Source organism: Dermacentor andersoni, chromosome 9 (genome assembly GCF_023375885.2).
Source record: "Dermacentor andersoni chromosome 9, qqDerAnde1_hic_scaffold, whole genome shotgun sequence".
Classification (NCBI taxonomy): Eukaryota; Metazoa; Arthropoda; class Arachnida; order Ixodida; family Ixodidae; genus Dermacentor; species Dermacentor andersoni.
The window spans coordinates 93,184,452-93,202,984 of NC_092822.1; the positions used below are offsets into that span (position 1 = coordinate 93,184,452).

At 47.0% G+C, this 18,533-nt stretch overlaps 1 protein-coding gene across 1 annotated transcript in view; it reads right to left on the reverse strand.

The window, feature by feature from the left end:
* The window catches only part of LOC129384136 (uncharacterized), a 64,555-nt gene that overhangs the window by 14,024 nt on the left and 31,998 nt on the right, over window positions 1-18,533 (reverse strand). The window contains exons 5-8 of the mRNA XM_055069293.1: window positions 12,969-13,138; window positions 4,268-4,374; window positions 3,221-3,436; window positions 693-799 (exon numbers count right to left, since the gene is read on the reverse strand). Of these exons, the coding sequence (XP_054925268.1) occupies window positions 693-799; window positions 3,221-3,436; window positions 4,268-4,374; window positions 12,969-13,058 (520 nt within the window). The 5' untranslated portion in view covers window positions 13,059-13,138. The remainder of the gene's footprint in view (window positions 1-692; window positions 800-3,220; window positions 3,437-4,267; window positions 4,375-12,968; window positions 13,139-18,533) is intronic.

Sequence of the window (18,533 nt, forward strand, 5' to 3'; positions counted from 1 at the left end):
CAGTTTCGCTAGTTGTCAAACGCTTTCGCAAATCTGTGCACTAACAGTGTGGAGCTATCGACAAATCTAAGAACAACACTCTCCTAGATATTCTGTTTCCCGTCGAGGTTAGGCTGAGAGCTTGAGGATGTTGGAGGCAGACAGGAGGAGTATCAGGTCGCCCACTATACACGTGCTCTATCGCACGTCCTATATTCACCCGGCCACTCGCCCTAATGTTTTAATTTCCCCGTATGCAGTTGCTCATAAGACGCACGCGCCACGAGGATGGGGCAGACTTCCAAACTTTTGTGAATAACCTAATAAAGCGCATTCCAGCTGAAGCTCTCAAGTTTCTTCCATGATTCGCAGAAATGGTGCAGCTGTGTAATATAAGCTGAAGGGACAATGTTAGAAAGCTAAGCTTATTATTGCGCAAGTACAACAAAAATTTGTTTTGCGAGCGCTTTCCCGAGGACTCTTAGGAAAACAATTATGATAATGTCTCTAATTTGCAATGTCATCTTTCCAACCGGTCATCGGTGAAGTGCGCCTAAAACATGGTGCGTTGTATGGTCGGGGAGCAAAGAATAACACAACGAATGAGAAGATTGCATCACTTCAGTGTTGCTATTACAGTATTCCGAGAGTGGCTTACGGATAGAAAGCGTCGAGGAAACTTCACAAAAAGAAGTTGAAGTCCTGCTACTCACCGTGCCTGCCGAGGAGTAGGTCTCCGGAAATTGAGTCTCCACGTGTGCCGTTCTCGTCGAATACGCCGTACCGATAGTGGGCCCACTCGTGCATACGAAAGTGTAGGCTGGAAGAAAAAAATGAAGTCCTGCAATAATCGCACGCAATAATGTACACTTTCATTTCCTGCTCTCTGATGCATGTTTCAAAATAGCAATACGTACACCTAAATTGCACCGCCAGAAAGAAAAATTGAAACCTCTTTGACAACACTTGTCTAACTGAAATAAAAATATTAAGGGCTACAGGCAAAGAAAGAATAACAGGGAACGAATAAGAAGGCACAGGAGATGCAAAGCGTAAGCTGTCAATACTACGAGAGATCAATGCGCTTTGGCACCCCTTAAAATTTCGCTGTTAGCCGTACACGTGGCCGCCAATATTCTTGCGTGCTATTAATAGCCTCAGCGTTTATTTGACAACAAAACTAGGTCTCTTTTCACTTTCTCAGGCTCACTTTTGTTTGCTCTTAACGAGTCGTCTCATTCACATCACACCGCAACTTCCCCTGTGGTCAATCCATCAAGGTTACTTATACGAACCTTCACTACACCGCGGGAAAGAATTCGTGCAATAACTGTGCGATGAACCTACTTGTGCCTTGACAAAGGCAAGTACACTAGCCGAAACGTTGGCTCCTGATTTCACCTTGATCTAGTTTTGTTCATCGTCTTGAATTTCCATCACCCGCATTTCAAGTGTTTTTCATAGATGTGCAAAGCCAGCCGCACAGAGCGTCACTTGAACGGTGGTAGATGACCCTCGCTTTGTTGACGGCGAAGTTCACCGATCAGGGAGACATGGGGGACTGTGACGCTCACAGTGCGTATCCTGCATGCTGCCTGTTGTTGACGCGGTGTTTTGACCACCAGTAGCACGCACTCAAACGCAAACGCACGTATGGTCAGTCCGGCAAATGTCCCTCCAGCAGCTAAGGGAGCAATCGGTGGCCTCCAAAACACAAGATGCCAAAACCCTATTTCAGTGAAATTCGCTCGAGACTTAAGTACCGAGGATTACGCAGTCCAATTGGGCATTCTTTTTTTCATTTTGCATGCCTTTCATTTTCAACAGATTCATGTGGAAGATTGAGCAGCCCTTGCTTGCACAACGATAATGTCTTGTAAGCTTCGTATGCACTGTGCAATTAGGTCCCCTCAATGAAGGTCCCTTTCAATATGCAGATGCAACCGGACTAGCCCATGGGAAACAGTATTGTTGTTGTGTGCACTATGTGTTCTATTCAAAACGCTTCGATTGCGATGGCTCCTATTGGTAGATATTAATATCCCAAATTTAGCTATTTTCTGTGACATATATTCACAATCTCTAAGGCATGCGTGTGTATCAAGAACGACATCCGCGGGAGTATAATAGGCGCTCGCCCGCTATTTATCATCGACCACTTAGTTTCGTAGGTTGCCATACGCTTTTGCAAATATGTGCCTTAACAGTTCTGAACCTTCGACACAATTAAGAACAACATTCTCCTTAATATTCTGTTTCCCTACGAGGTCATGCTGAGCGCTTTTGAACTACTCAGAGAAGGCACCATCAAAAAAGCGGGCCACCTACCTAATCTAAAGCGCATCATTTTATCTTCAACGTCCTTAACAGTACTCACGCCAACTTGGCATATTGGGAAGTCCATGACGTATCAGGTCGGGAATTGGGCTGGCGTGTTGAGGTAAACCTGTTCGAAGCGAACCATGGAATCACCTTCTGTCTTGTCCGACGATCGCTATGTGCCACGGTTGAATGCCACAGTTAAGACGCCTACTTGCGCCACAGGGCATGTGCGGCTCTTCAACGAACCTGCAACAGCGCTATAGTAGCGGAGGCTCACGATGTCCCCGAAGCAACGAGCACAACCGAAAAGTCGCGAACTACGGAGAGAACCCTGCACGGTACCGAGCCTAAACGGCAGCCTAGCACCCGGCTGGCCAGCCGCCTCTCTTAATCACCCCCGCTCACAATGAACTCACACTGGCCCCGGCATTAATCGGCCGCCTGCAAACATCTTTCGCGCCAATTTTGGCCACTGCCATATGCGTACGCACCGCTGCATATACTAGGCGCCGCTGCTGCAGGGCAGAAAAGAAGTGCTTAAAATGACTTTTTCCTGTGCTGGAATAAATTATACCCGCGTGCTACCCATTCAGACAGGATGCCTTCGCAGACATTCGTGCAACATAGTCCCGTCACGTGAGGACTTCGCAGAGATGCTACTGGACGCGGCGCTTCCGAAAGGCGCGAGGGAGAGGATGTTGGAGGCAGACAGGCTTCACACGTGGCGAATATCAGTGGCGACAATACGGTGTGTCGCTATGTTGATTCAATACTAGTCGCATCAGCGTCGACATTCATTCTGAGATGGGCTATGCCAGAAAATTTTTTGTTGTTTTCACCTTTCAACAGCAACAAACAGCTTGCGTTCCAGCGCTTTCTTTGTTTTTCCGCCGGTACGGAATTGCAGTTCAGGACATACTCGCTTTGAAGAGGAATGTAGTCTCCCTTTTCCCCGCAGCCTCTTGATGTCTCCGTGTAGCGTTGACCGTCTCCATAAAATGAGGAATTCCCGATTCGCACCTCACTTTTCCTTTCTCTTAGGCCACAATTTCGGAAATTCAACGATGAAGTTCTTGAAGTAAACTCAGCCGCGCGCAGCTGTGTGCAAGAGCCGGCATTGCGATACAAGCATGACCTGCAAGTTCAAAGGTATCACTTAGTCCTCGTAGGTTCTAGGAGATAGCGGCAATGTTCGACCGTTAGTATAAGTGCACGCACCGCCATATTTTCTTGAAGGGAAGAAAAAATTGGTTCGATAACATGCTTATTTGCAATTCCTTGACAAGGGAATGTTTTCTTAATTTTTACGCGAACTTCGTTTCATATTAGATGCGACCGGGCAACATTAATGACATACAAGCAAAATAAAATTTAATCATAATATAACGTTAGCCATGCAATTGAACATCTTTCCAGCCGTATCGCGATAAGCAAACGTCAAATAATAAAGCAAATGTTTCGATCAAGTTGGGCCGTGATTTCAACGGGACAAAAATGAATGGTGATGATGTTTATTTATTAATATTAATAATGTTATCATTATTATTAGCATAGTATTATATTATTTATATTATGGTTATTTTTATTATTACAGTCGTTGGCTTTTGTTCGGATCGTTGGAGATGCAGGGTTGACCGGAATATAAAAAACATTCTTAAAGACGTTACGTACAATTCCCCAATAGTAACATCTGCAAACATCTTCCGTGAACTTGGTCTACCAAACTTCCTTTCACTACTTATAGAAACAGTTGTCCCTAAACATTTCTGGAATTCTGCTTTCAAACAAAAAAGTGCTGCCGCAAGAGAGCTTAGAAAACATGTCCGTTATGTACTTCCTCGTTCAGCCACAAGAACACTGCATCACTTCAGGGTTGCTATTACAGAATTCCGAGAGTGAGTTGCGGATGGAAAATATCGAGTATCGAGGACACTCCACAAGAAGAAGTTCAAGTGCTGATGCTCACCGTTCTTCTCGAGGAGTAAGTCTCCGGAAATTGAGTCTCCACGTGTGCCGTACTCGTCGAGTACACCGTACCGTAAATGGGCCCACTCGTGTATACGAAAGTGTAGGCTGGAAGAAAGAAAGTCGTGCAATGAACGCACGCATTAAAGCACACTTTCATTTCCTGCTCTCCAATGCATGTTTCTAAATAGCAATACGTACACATAAATTACAGCGCCAGAAAGAAAAATTGAAACCTCTTTGACAACACTTGTCTAACTGAAATGAAAATATTTGGAACTACAGCAAATTAAGAATAACAGTGTACGAATAAGTGCGCACAGGAAACGCAAGCGTAAGCTGTGGATACTAAGAGAGTTCAATGCGCTATTGCACCCGCTGGAATTTCGCTGTTAGCCGTACACGTGACCGGGAATATCCTTGCGCGATATTGCGTGAGTGTTTATCTGAAAACGCAACCACTTCCCATTTTGCTTTGTCATGCTCACTTTTTGTGGCCCTTAACGAGTCGTCTCATTCGCACCAGAGCATACCTTTTCCTGCGTCCACTCAATCGAGCAAGGTGGCTCGTAAGAGCCTTCACTACAGCTAAGGCAGGGATTCGTGCAATACATGTGCGATGAGCCTACGTGTGCCTTGACAAAGACAGGTCCACTAGCCGATACGCTGGCTCCTGCTTTCACCTTGTTCTCGTTTAGCTCATCGTCGTGAATTTCCATCTCAAGCATTCTCCATGTTTTCCCTGGTTGGGCAAAGCCATTGTAGTGGACGCTCACGATGTCTGCTAAGGAACGAGCACGATCGACAAGTCGCGAGCTACGGAGAGAACCCTCCTTGCTACCGAGCCCAAACGACAGCCTACCGCCGGGTTAGCCAGCTGCCTCTCTTAATCATCCCTGCTAATAATGAATGCACACTGACATGGGCACCAATCGGCCACCTGCAAACATATTTCACGCCACATTAGGGCACTGTCATATGCGTATGCACCGCTGCACCAGGAGAAAGAAAGTCCTTGAAATAAATTTTTCCGGTGTTGAAACAAATTGAACCCGCGTGGTATACACTCACACTCAGACTGGATGCTTTCATAGGAATTCGTACAACGTAGGCGCGTCACGTGAGGGCTTCGCGGCGCCACGACTAGATGCGGCGCTTCCAGAAGGCGCGAGCGAGAGGACGTTGGAGGCAGACACGCCTCACACGTGACAAATATCGGCGGCCACAATATGGTGTGTCGCTGTGTTGATTCAATACTAGTCGCGTCATCGTTGACCTTCATTGTGAAGTTGGCTATGCCAGAATATTTTATTTTTGTTTTCATTTTTAGCAGCAATAGAAAACTTGCGTTCCAGCACTTTCATTTTTTTTTCTGTGGCCAGGGGATTCCGGTTAAGTATATGTTCTGCTTGAAGAGCAATGTAGTCTGCCTTTTGCGCGCAGCCTCTCGATGTCACTGTGCAGCGTTGATCGTCTTCACAAAACGAAGAATTCCCGATTAGCACTTCGCTTTTCGGGAAACACGTCCGTAGGATGCGTGGATCTGTTATCGCTCTGATGCATGGATCTTTCTGTTAGGCCACGATTTCGGAAATTCAAAGATGATTTTTTTCGAAGTAAGCTCAGCAGCTAGCAGCTGTGTGCATGCACCGGTATTCTGATCGAAGCATGACCTGCATGTACAAAGGTGTCACTTAGTCCTGGTAAGTTTTGAGAGATAACGTCTATGTTCCACTGCAAGTATAAGTACACGCGGCGCCATATTTTCTACATTAACAACGTACAAGTAAAATAAAATTGAATCATAAGGTTAGCCATGCAATTGGAGCGCAACGTCTATCCAGACGTATCGCAATTAGCAAACGTCAAATATTAAAGCAAATGTTTCGCTGAAGTTGGGCGATCATTTCAACGGGACAAAGATGAATATTAAACATCCTCACTTCCTTTACAATAACCATCCTACCATGTGTTACAATACTCGTAATCACAGATTGGAGTTCCGGAGGCATTTATATTTATTACCAGAAAGGCAGGGAGGTGAACCAGAGGTTTAAATTGCTCTGACCTGCTAGTTAACGTTGGAAAATAAGAATGGCGAGGAAAAGAAGTAATGAATGGTGATGGTGTTTATTATTATTATTATTAATACTATTATTACTATTATTATTATTATAGAACAAGCAGGTGCGCACAAACAAGTCCATCAAGTTGGTCTGTAGAGCCACGTGCGCGGTCCAGTGGCACAATACGCAGCTCGACCTCACGCCTTATCCACTCTGTTGTCGCCATTGGCGTCAATGTCGACGTCACCATGCCTCTGCCTGGTGTGCGCTGGGTGAAGTGCTGGCTACCACGTGACAAGGCCGAGTGCATCCCAGCAAATTGCGTGCGCTACGAGCGTGTGGCGCATGTCGGGCACACCATCTTCGATATTTCATTTCAGTCCAGGTAACGACCCACGCAGCAGCAGCAGCAGCAGACAGCAGCCTCGCAAACACGGCAGAATGTAGAACGAAGGCTTCGCTTTATGAAGGCCAACGCACAATGGAGAGCTTTACAAAGCGCGTCTAGGCAGAACCCATTGGCGACACAAACAGGCGCGTTCACATCGGAGTTCTTATCGTGGCTGACGCATCGTCTACTGCCTCTCCCCCCCCCCCCCCTCTACCTCAACTCTCAGGAGATGCGCTATGGGTGTACTGAAGCGTGCCACGTCGTTTCACACAGGTTTGTTCCAAATTCATGGTAAGTGCAAGAGCAGTTGGTGGGTACATGCATCCAAAAGCCGCAATACACTGCACGCACAACCAGCCTTGGAAAATATATGACGTGCTCTAACACCGTGACGAGTCTCCCTAAAAATCACTCACCACACTAAGTCTCATTTAGCTCCATGACGCTTTAGCATCGAAAACACTCGAAATGTAGCTACGACGGCATTGATAGCCAACAACGTGACATCGCACCATGCTATACATAGCATACTTGTATTGGTTATAGAAAAAAAACAATGTAGCCGATGACAAGTACTGCGGCTTAATCCAAATATGTAATTGGTGCCACTGACCAGTTGCTGCCTCACAGAAAATCAATGAGTAATTACTGAAATGTAATGACCACTTTTACGTTGATGTCTTCCCATTTTTTTTTAAGATTATCTTATCCGCAAAGGAGAGGTTTAAGAATTTTCCGTCTGTCACTGTTCCCTCGTTTTCTTCTAAAGACATCTAAACATAAGCTCTAAACACAACGCATGATCAATGCCTCAAAGGCATCTAGAATATTTTTCAAGCAATCAGCCATCTACCATATTGTTAAGTAGGAAGACGCAGACGAAAAGCCATACACAAGTATATTTACAAGGAAATACGCCGCACTTGGCCAAGAGGACACTGCCCGCGCTAGCATCCAATCATCGTTGTCGTCTACTCACTGCTCGCCTCTTCGTCATTGCAAATACTGTTCCGTAGCACTACCCCCGGCGGCAAAAGCGCCGTCCCGGAGCGACTAAAGGCCGGACTCGGAAGCAGTGTAGTCGGCCTTGAGTCTACTGACGTGCGCGACATCACTAGATGCCAGAGTAGACGACGAGGTTGAACTCACAGAAGCAATTTCGTACGTCACAGGCGTCACCTGGCACAGCACGCGGTAGGACCCTGTGTATCGCGAAAGGAGCTTTTCTGAAAGTCCGACGTGATGAGAGGGAGACCACAGGAGCATGAACGCACTACGTGAACTCTGTACGTCACGGTGACGGGCGCTGTACGGACGCTGCCGAGTGGTTTGCGAGGCCGTCAGTTGAGCACGGGCAACCTGGCGTGCATGGTCGGCGAGGGCGATGGCGTCGCGGGCATAGTCGCTTGTTGAGATCGTAGCAGGAGGAAGTGCCACGTCAAGGGGCAAGGTCAGTTCGCGACCGTACAGCAGATAAAATGGAGAAAATCCGGCGGCGTCGTGCCGGGAACAATTATTGGCAAATGTGACGTAAGCGAGGGACTGTCCCAGTCGTGGTGGTCCTTCGAAGCATACTTAGACAGCATATCGGTAAGAGTACTGTTTAACCGCTCTGTCAGGCCATTGGTTTGAGGGTGGTATGAGGTAGTCAGCTTGTGTTGAGTGGAGCAGGAACGCACAATGTCGGCGATAACGTTCGAGATGAAGTTACGACCATGGTCAGTAAGCAGCTGTCGTGGGGCGCCATGAAATAAGATAATGTCACGCAAGACAAAGTCCAGTCGTCAGTGGCGCAACTCGTTGGGAGAGTCCGCGTGATAGCGTATCGGGTGGCGTAATCAGTTGCGACGGCTACCCATTTGTTCCCAGAGGATGACGTGGGAAAGGGACCGAGGAGGTCTAATCCAACACGAAAGAATGGTTCCACAGGGACGGTGCTCGGCTGGAGATCACCGGCAGGCAGTACCTGAGGTGTTTTCCAACGCTGGCAGGGATCACAGGGGCTGCAACATAGCATCGGACGGAGCGAGCGAGACCAGGCCAATAGAAGCGGCTGTGGACGCAGTCGTACGTGCGGGTTATCTAAAGATGTCCTGCAGTGGGTGCGTCATGCATCTCAAAGAGCACAGTCTGTCGTAGATGATTTGGCATGACAAGAAGAAGATCAGATCCGTCAGGGAGGAAGTTCTTTGGTACCGCATGCCGCCCAGGAGGACATATCAGCGAACGGATGCGTCGGTAGGTGTAGAGCGCAGATGAGCGATGAGTGCTCGCAGCGACAGGTCTCGGTACTGCTCATCGACGATGTTAGTGAAGGCAGACACAGAGAAAATGCCATTGGCGGTAGTACTGTGGGCGTCTTCAGGCTCGTCTACCGGGTATCGAGACAGGCAGTCAACGTCCTTGTGTAGTCGGCCAGATTTCGCCGACTACACACGTCCTTGTGCAGTCGGCCAGGCGTAAAGCCCAGCGACCAAGTCTTCCTCTAGGGTATTTCGGCTGCATAACCAGCAAAGCGCGTAATGGTATGGGCGGAACTTCGCAACCGCCCGAACCAGTGCCAGGCGCTCACGTTCAGTGATGGAATAGTTGCGCTCCGAGGGCGAGAGGAGCCTGCTGGCGTAAGCGATAACATGGTGGTTCCCGCGCGGGCGTTGTGGCAGTACTGCGCCAATTCTCTGACCGCTGGCATCAGCACGACTTCGGTAGGCGCAGAAGGATCGAAATGGGCCAGAACGGGAGGCGTTGTGAGAAGGTCGATTAGATGCGAGAAATGCATAGGCCTCGTTATCGCCCCACCATAAAGAGGCGACTTTTTTCAAAAGCTCGATTAGTGGTCGTGATATGGCCGCGAAATTTTTCTCCAAACGGCGGAAGTATGAACAAAGGCTGACGAAGCTGCGCACATCCTTGACACACTTCGTAACAGGGAAGTGCGTAAGTGCATGGATCTTGCCTGGGTCCGGTCGCACTCCGTTTGCGTCAACAATATGCCCAATGATGGTAATCTGGCGACGGCCGAATTGGCACTTCGATGCATTCAGCTGCAGACCGGCTGGTCGAAAAACGTCCAGCACTGCTGAGAAGCACTCGGGGTGCGTAGGGAACGCTGGGGAGAATAATATAACGTCGTCTAAGTAGCACAGGCAAGTGGACTATTTCAAACCGCGAAGAAGGGAGTCCATCATGTGTTCAAAAGTGGCAGGAGCGGTACATACACCGAAGGGGCCACTTTGAATTGATAAGGACCGGCTGGTGTTACAAAAGCAGTCTTCTCGTGGTCGAGATCGTCCACGGCAATTTGCCAATAGCCGGAGCGAAGGTGAATAGAGGAGAAGTAGCGAGCACCGTGGAGGCAGTCAAGGGCGTCGTCAATCTGAGGCAGGGCATACACGTCCTTTTTGGTAACTCTGCTAGGGTGCCGATAATACACGCAAAACGCCATGAGCTATCCTTCTTTTTTACCAGTACAACAGGTGATGCCCATGGACTACATGACTGTTCCATAACAACGTTCTTGGCAAGCATTTTAAGAACTTCTGCGTGAATATCTTGACGCTGAGCAGGTGACACTCGATATGGGCGGCGATGAATAGGAGGGGCATCGCCGGTAATAATGCAATGTTTAAAAGCTGTTTTTTGGGCCGAAGGACGATCTATAAATTAAAAAAATATCGTGGTTGGAAAACAGAACGCGGGAGAGCACACGAGCGTGCTCGGACGGCACGTCGGGCGCAATCATTTTCTGTAAGTCGGCAATGGTACAAGTTGCCGACTGCGATGGTAGAGGTGGATCAGCTGAATTGTCTTCGAATGCAATAGATGCTACTGAGTGACCCTTGAAGGAACAAAGCTGGGCCAGAGACACCACGCGTGGCAGCATTTGCGTCGTCAAGCCAAACTTTACCACTGGCAGGCAGACGCAATTCGCCGTAATAGATAAAACTGTAAAAGGTACTGTGACCCCGTGTAAGTAAGACGTCATGCATAAGAGCCGCGATGTAGTGACCCTCGGGAACTGTTGGGGATGACACTAAGTCAACGTAAGTCAGTGCCCAAGGTGGCAAGCGAATGAAGTCGAAGGAACTGTGGCGACTGGGTTGTGGTTCAGCGTGATCCAGAACAGGCAGGTCAAGGCGGAGAGTACTGGCGGGACAATCGATGAGAGCAGAATGTGCGGAGAGGAAGTCTAAGCCGCGGATGATGTCGTGGGGACAGCGGACGATGACTGTGAATAGCATGATAGTAGAGCGATCGGTGAAGGAGACGCGGGCGGCACATATACCAATTACGGGGGCTGTTTAGCCATCGGCGACACGGACACCAGGCGTCGTGGCGGGTGTGATTATATTCTTCAGGCGGTTACCCGGTTCAGGCGGTTCAGGCATTACCGACAAATGCGCCCCAGTGTCTATAAGAGCAGATACACAAACACCGTTGACCTGCACGTCAAGAAATTTCAAATGAGTGGGCAGCACCAGTAGAGGATTTGGCTGCGTAGGGAGCAATGCAGCGTCACTTCGAGGCGCTGCATCGCCTAGTTTTTACGCAGGGAGCGGCGCCCGAAGGGAGTCGGCGAAAAGGAACGACTGGGCTGGGGAGAGCGAGATTGTCGTCGTTGGAGCGAAGGCGAACGAGAATAGGGCGGTTCGGCGCAGGAGAGTCAGTGCCGGCATTATCGGAGCGTGCCGCATAGGGACGAGAAGTGCCACCTGGGGGCGAGAGCAGGCAGTATAAGTAAACCGGGTAAGGGAACTCTAGCGATTGCGACAGTGCCGAGAAATGTGCCCGATTCGATGGCAGTGAAAACAAATGGGCTTGTCATCAGCAGTGCACCATTCACATGGGTTACGGAAACGTGGTGGGTAAGAAGATGCGGGACGGGGCGGAATCGAAGAAGCCGGGTGGGTATCAGGGTGATGGGCTGAGTAGATGGTGTGAAGACCCATGTTTGCGAACTCCTGGCGGACAACGGCCTGGATCAGGGAAACCGTAACTGCAGGTGCGTTGGAGGAGCTGGAGTCGAAGGCAGCCGAATAGGCGGCCTCGATCTCACGCCGGACGATCCTGGTAACATCGCCATTGTTGGGACGAGGAACGTCGGCACAGGTAGATGTCGCTGGGGTGTTTGGCAGACGGGCAAACTGCTGGTCGATACGTCGGCTTTTAGCGAGTTCCAGGCGGCGGAACTCCTTTATCACTGCATCCACCGTCGCCACGTTGTTGAAAACGAGTAAGTTGAAGCCGTCATCGGCAATGCCTTTGAGAATGTGCGAAACCTTGTAGGACTCACTCATATGTGCGTCAACTTTACGGCACAGAGCCAAGATGTGCTGAATGTACGTGATGTATGGCTCTGATGAGGTCTGCACACGGCTGGATAACGCCTTCTGCGTGATGAGCTGGTGACCGTATTGGTTGCCGAACAAGTCTCGGAGCTTTTGCTTAAGTGAATCCCAACTGGTCAGCTCATCTTCGTGCGTCCGAAAGCAAACTAGAGGTGTGCCACCGTGGTAAAAGACTGCGTTGGCAAGCATAAGAGTAGGTTCCCACTGGTTATTCCGGCTGATGTGTTCGTACAGGCTGATCCAGTCTTCGACATCTTCCCGATCTTTGCCTGAGAATACGCCAGGATCACGGGGAGCGGGTGAGTGATGTTGGTCGTCGAAGTGGCAGGAGGTGTCGGAGGCGGCTGAGTCGAGTTGTCATCGCCGGCAGCCATGAAAGAAGGCTCGGCGTACCGTCCACTGCGAAGCTCCGGGACGAGGTACAAGGGAACGTCCACCTCCACCAGATATGTTACGTAGGAAGACGCAGACGAAAAGCTATATACAAGTATATTTACAAGGGAATACGCCGCGCATAGCCAAGAAGGAACAGCGCGCGCTAGCCTCCAAACGTCGTCGTCGTCTTATCAGTGCTCGCTTCTTCATTGCAAATATTGTTCCATAGCAATATTATCTACGAATGCTTCAAGCATCAAAAGTGGCCCATTGAGCCAAATTCTTTCCACTAAACGTCGTCGCGTATTGTTTGAAGCATAAACTTCATTCATCTAACCTTCAGGGCGGTCTCTCTTCTTCGGCATACATTCATGAGGACACCCCGCGTTCCGGGAACGGAGTGGTGGCAGGATAGTAACACGAATACTATGAGCTTAGCCCACTCGTAAATGCAAAGATATCAAGAAAACATTTGTTCCATTCGCTTATTGCATCAAACTTAAAGAAAGATTGAGTACTCACCCGTGCCTCAAGATTCCGCACACTGTCTTCGTTGGATACCATCCGGGTGTATCGATACCATGATATTGGTGTAGCCACCGTCATTTTCATCCGTAGTTCCAGAGCGAACGCTCACCAAGCAGAATAACCACCGTGTAGGAGCGAGTGACGCTCTCAGCAAGGCCATGCGACTGTGAAATGGAAAGAATGAGACAGAATGTATAAGCATAATGACTCAACATGCACACACGAAGTGGGTTAGAACTTAGAAGTCATGCTAATCATCAAGCAGTACGGGATTCAGACTTATCATATAAGGGGAAGGCCTTGTGTATCGGCGGTGAGAGGAAGATCACAACTCTAAAGAAAGTGCACAGGTAGAAACAGAACAATAGGAACCGCCATTTAAGTGGAGAACAGTGACGGCAAGGCCACGGTAAGCTTTCAGGAAAACACAACGTAATATTTTTCAATAGAGCGAGAAGAGGACGAAAAGCGTTGGTATGCACGCCGAAATCGAATGTGCGCTTTTGCCTCAGGCTTTTGTCAACTCTGTCAACGACGTATTTCTCTGGAGGTAAGTCAGATTAATTGGGCCAAAACAGATAATCAGCAAAAGCATAACTTTTCGCAATTGTGTTGAGCGCCAGCGTCCAATCGTGCACAACATCGAATATGATTTCCGCCGAAATGACCGCCCTCGGGGACGTTCTGGAAGAGAATGCATCAGTCGTCTCAAGGCCTAAGCCCCTATCGCCCTCCCGGCCTTCATTCTCGCTATATTTGACTTCATAGCCGTACCACAGTAACGCAGGTGGTGCCAATGGACAAAAAGCAAGCTCATGAGTATATGAAGAGGAGTAATGAAAATTACTTATGGTAACAGCCCATCATGCCAGGATAAAAAGTACATCTCTAACCTAGCCTACCTTGTTGAAAAACACACGGCAAGTTGCAGACTTTAGGAACGCTGAAAAACGGCTAACGAGAAGTACAACATTGATGTATCTTTGCTTGCCCCACCGTTACAGGAGGCCGGAGAAACCAATAGCGTCAAAAACAGGTGCATGATAATGGCGACAATGGTGATGATTTTCTTAATATGGCACATACCCACCAAGGAATGGCTTGTACCCAAAATGCGCCTGAAACATCTCTATCACGATGATGATGATCAACCTCTGTCATAGTGTATTTCGTCTTCAAAAGCCCGTATAAACATGACCGAGAGGCAAAGAAATGGGATGGAAAAGGCACAGAGGTTAACTTGAACAGATTCCGGTTTTCTACCCTGAGCTGGAGGAAGGATACCAATAGCGAAAAAGTCAATCAAGTTTTTGTTTCTTCTGCACTATAGTGGCACTAATAATACGTCGTCTTCGTTGCCCGTGCAGTAATAGTGATTTTTGCGATTGATTCGTTTTTCCTTCCCACTTTAGAGTAACAAGAAATCACAGTATGGCGAGAAGCCTCAAGTTACGCCATAGCTATTGCAAAAAATCCAGCAGTATTCATTCTATACTCCTGCGTTTCTGTTCATATTAGGTGGTATCAGGAAAATTAACTCATGGGCCTCCTGAAGCAGCTAGCGTAAGCGATTATTGAGTTTGTTTACTTTTTTTTCCCGAATGCAAATCCGTTCGGAGTACTCTCACGACACGAGCGTATGGTCGGGGCGGCGTCCATAGCCGCTGCTTCTAGAGACGCGGAAATACACGCAGATGCAGATGGAGATCCTTTTTCGAAGAAGCATAGAAAACGATGCACGACCTTAGTCTACCTTTCACACAGAATGCTGATGTGGATGAAGTTGCAATATTCCAATACTGCAACATAGTTGAAGGAAACCGCGCCATGAAATTATGCATCATGGTTGAGGTTGATGTCTCTATTTGTTGTCTCAACCAAGGTTGATTAGTTGAGCTCACTTGTAATGTACTTTACCCTCTACAAGGAATACGCCATGAATCGGAAAGTATTAACATCAAATGAAATAAGTGACACCTAAATGCGTTAATAAAGAGAAGCCATTAAAAAATAATGCACACACCAGAGAATACTCATAGTATTGAAACTCGGTTGACTGAAATCTGTTGATATGTATTTTACTGATGCGTCAGAGAAGAGTTACCAATAGTATCGATGGTCAATAATAACTAGAAAAAATCTGTGAAAATTCATATGGCATCTTTTTGTTTCCCTTATCAAATTAGGCATGGAATTTCATACAGTCGTGTCGCATCTAATTAATGGCAACGCTTCGAAGCAGACTATCACGCAGAGCGTGAGGCCCAGCCTAAGTTTTCCAGCGCAAGCTTTATTATTCCGAATTTATAATAATCGCTTGCGCACTCACGTCTCCTCGAAAATTTGTCTATTGGTGGATGACTGCATCTTTTATCGTAAAATACCTAATTTCTAAGATATTCTAGCAATTCAGGAGGATCTCAATAACATAAATGAGTGGTGTCGTACGTGGCGCATACTATTAAAGGTTCAAAAGTGTAAGAATGAGTAATTTCTCGTACTAACGTGATCTGCCCCACCTATACGCTAAATAACATCCCAGTGGAATGTGTAACGTCATACCGATAATTGGTGGTTCACATTGCTAGCAGTCTATCCTGGAAAAGTCATATTGTTCACATATCCTCAAAAGCCACTCGTACACTAGGATGCCTTTGTCGGAAATTTTCACTAGCACCATCATCGCTAAAACTCTTATCGTACACAACTTACATTCGTCCACAGCTTGAGTATGCATCATCAGTATAGGACCCTGGTCATTGCACCCTCATACAGTCTCTAGAGGCAATACAGAGTCGCTCAACCCGTTTCATTCTCCCCAACTACCAAAGAACTGCGAGTGTCACTAACATGAATCTCTCCTAAACCTCCCGCTGTTATCAATTCGCCGAAAACTATCTCGCCAATGTCTTTTCCATAAAAGCTACTACCAAAATGCATATCTATGTTCTAACTTTGTTGATCCGTAGTCTTACATTTCATCTCGCTTTGACCACCGCCAAAAGGTAAACATTCCACGCTGCAACACCATCGGCATTTCATATACATTCCTTTACCTTGCCCCTCCCCTCTGCAATGTACAACCGTACCTTGAGGATATAATAAATAAATAAGTACATAAATAAATAAATAAATAAATAAATAAATAAATAAATGGCTAGGTTTCAGCTGCTAACAGTCGAAACTTTTCGACGACTGCATCAATCATATCTTAGAAGCCTCTTACCTCCGGAACATTGATCGATCCCCCATGAAGGGTATGATCAACAGATCCAGAACACAAGACCAATTCTGTGCTCCCTTGGTCAATGGCTGTGTTTCGACTACTAAAGGTGAAAACTTTTCAGCAACTGCACGAACCAGGCCTTAGAAGACACCAGACCGTATGTAATATCCCGTTTTATTTTTAATGTCCATTGGCCCCTTTTCATACGCCACAGGTGGTTTTAGCGCAGCCACTACTCGAGCACTTGAGTGTTAAACAATATAGCATAAATGGAGAAAAAGCTACTGCCATTTCGCTAGAAACTATTTTTGATAACATGTACCAAATATTGCAAACTCTTTATCTCCACAAATTCTCAACGACTTTCTGGATGTTCACTTGAGTCACATTTAGACCAACGCCATAAGAACTACACATTCCCCAGAGAGCAACGAAAAAGACGGGGTAGGAATTTGGGCTCATTTGCTATAATGGTCCGATTTGATTAAACAGCCTGAGTTTACTCCTATGTACACAGCAGAACTCTAAGCTGTAGTTTTAGCACTGCGCAAATTGAACCCCTTCCATTCATCAGTAGCTACTATCAACGAAACACACTTTCTAGGTTCATTGCTTACAAAGTGTTATGATTCAAATATTTTGCAAGCATTATATATTTTACAAGCATTACAACTCTTGCCTCCGCGTCAACTACGTTCGCTTATTTGGTGGCCAGGAAGAAAGGTTTGTCTTTGAATAAGTCTACAGACTCATGAGCAAAGGCTTCCCTTGCTGGCCTTCTCGTATGTGCCTTTCTCCCATCCGCCTATATCACGGCTGCTAGGTTTATGAAATAAATAATTATGAATGAGCTATGTAAATCTAGTGTGGCATCGCATTCTGTTACCACCACCTCATATTCCCTAGGAGACCTAAATTCTGCCCAAGAAGCAACTTAGAGATTACATTAACAAGGCTACGCTGCCGCACCATGACACTGAATTTCTGTGCACACAGGGTTCGTTTGGAGACAGCCGCTTTGTTTATACAGTGCGGGCAACCAGAAACAATTGATCACTTAAGATAGGACCCGTGAGGCTGCACGGGTTATATCTTGAAAACGTTCTGCGGCGGGGACGTATTGTTTCGTGCGCTGTGTTTTCACCGTTTTGTTCTCGTTGAAGCGAGAAGTAGCAGGAAGGTCAATTCGCTCGCTGCTCCTGAAGTGCTTCCTCAACTCCAGCGTTTTGATAGCGAGATTCCGCAGTAATCGCGTGAGATGCGTCCGTGTTTCCTTGTGCACGCATGAGAACCATGCATGTTAATTTAGTTAGTAAGGCAATGTTTACAAGTTGATAGGGCCGATACAGTTACTATCGTTACTTTGTAAGCAGACTTCTAATTTGCTATTGCAATCGCTGTTGCGCCTTTTCGAAGGAACTGCAATTCTTTTTTGGTAAGGCGGTTTTATTAGCAGCATTCTCACAGGTTTCGCGTGTCTGGAACCTGGCTATCTCGCTCGCACTTCTAGAAAAAAAAGATGGTCCTTTCACTCATCCAGATTGCTTTATCGAGTCGCAAGAGGTGTCGAAGTCAAGGTCTCAACAAGACGAAATTCCAGAATTATTGGCTAAGTAGGTAAAATTAACGCTAATGCAGCGAAAGAAAGCAATCACATTAGACAAAACCGTGCACAGGGAACACCACTATAGATATTGGCCTGGTGACGTAAAGCCGCCGTACAACACCCTCCTTAGTGATGGAGCGAGATCGCTTGGAATAAGCAGGGCTCGAGCGTGGCAATGTATTCTGAAAGGAAGTGTTGGTGGCTCCCCGAAGAAGAAACAATGTAGAGTAATGTAAGTAAAATTGACGCTCCGAGCGTAATTGCCGCCAATACAATTGAAAATTATTCGTAATGTGTTTTGCCACTGTAAAGCGTGCACCACTGTAGATAGAAGTCTGCTGAGGCAAAGCCACCGCCGGCACGCATTTGGAAAAAGGCCTTAGTTTTCTAAGATTAAACAGCGATCGCGGAAAGCAATGGAGCCCGGAAGCAGCTTCAGTCGTGACCAAGAGAAGATCGAATTAGTGCCACAGTAGGTAAAATTACTCTTACGGCTGTAAGTAGCTCCGATCGACGAAGATCAACCACATTGTATTATAGACCGCACCGTCTCAGATTTTTACCCCCTGGCATCTTGGTCAAGCAAAGAGAAGGCTCAGCCATGTATCGGAGAAGACAAGTTCAACGTATGCAAAACAAGGCCGACGTAATTGCGCGGTAAATTCGTTACTAATAATATATGAAATGAGTTAGTAATGAACATGAAAGAGAGCGTGAAATATACAGA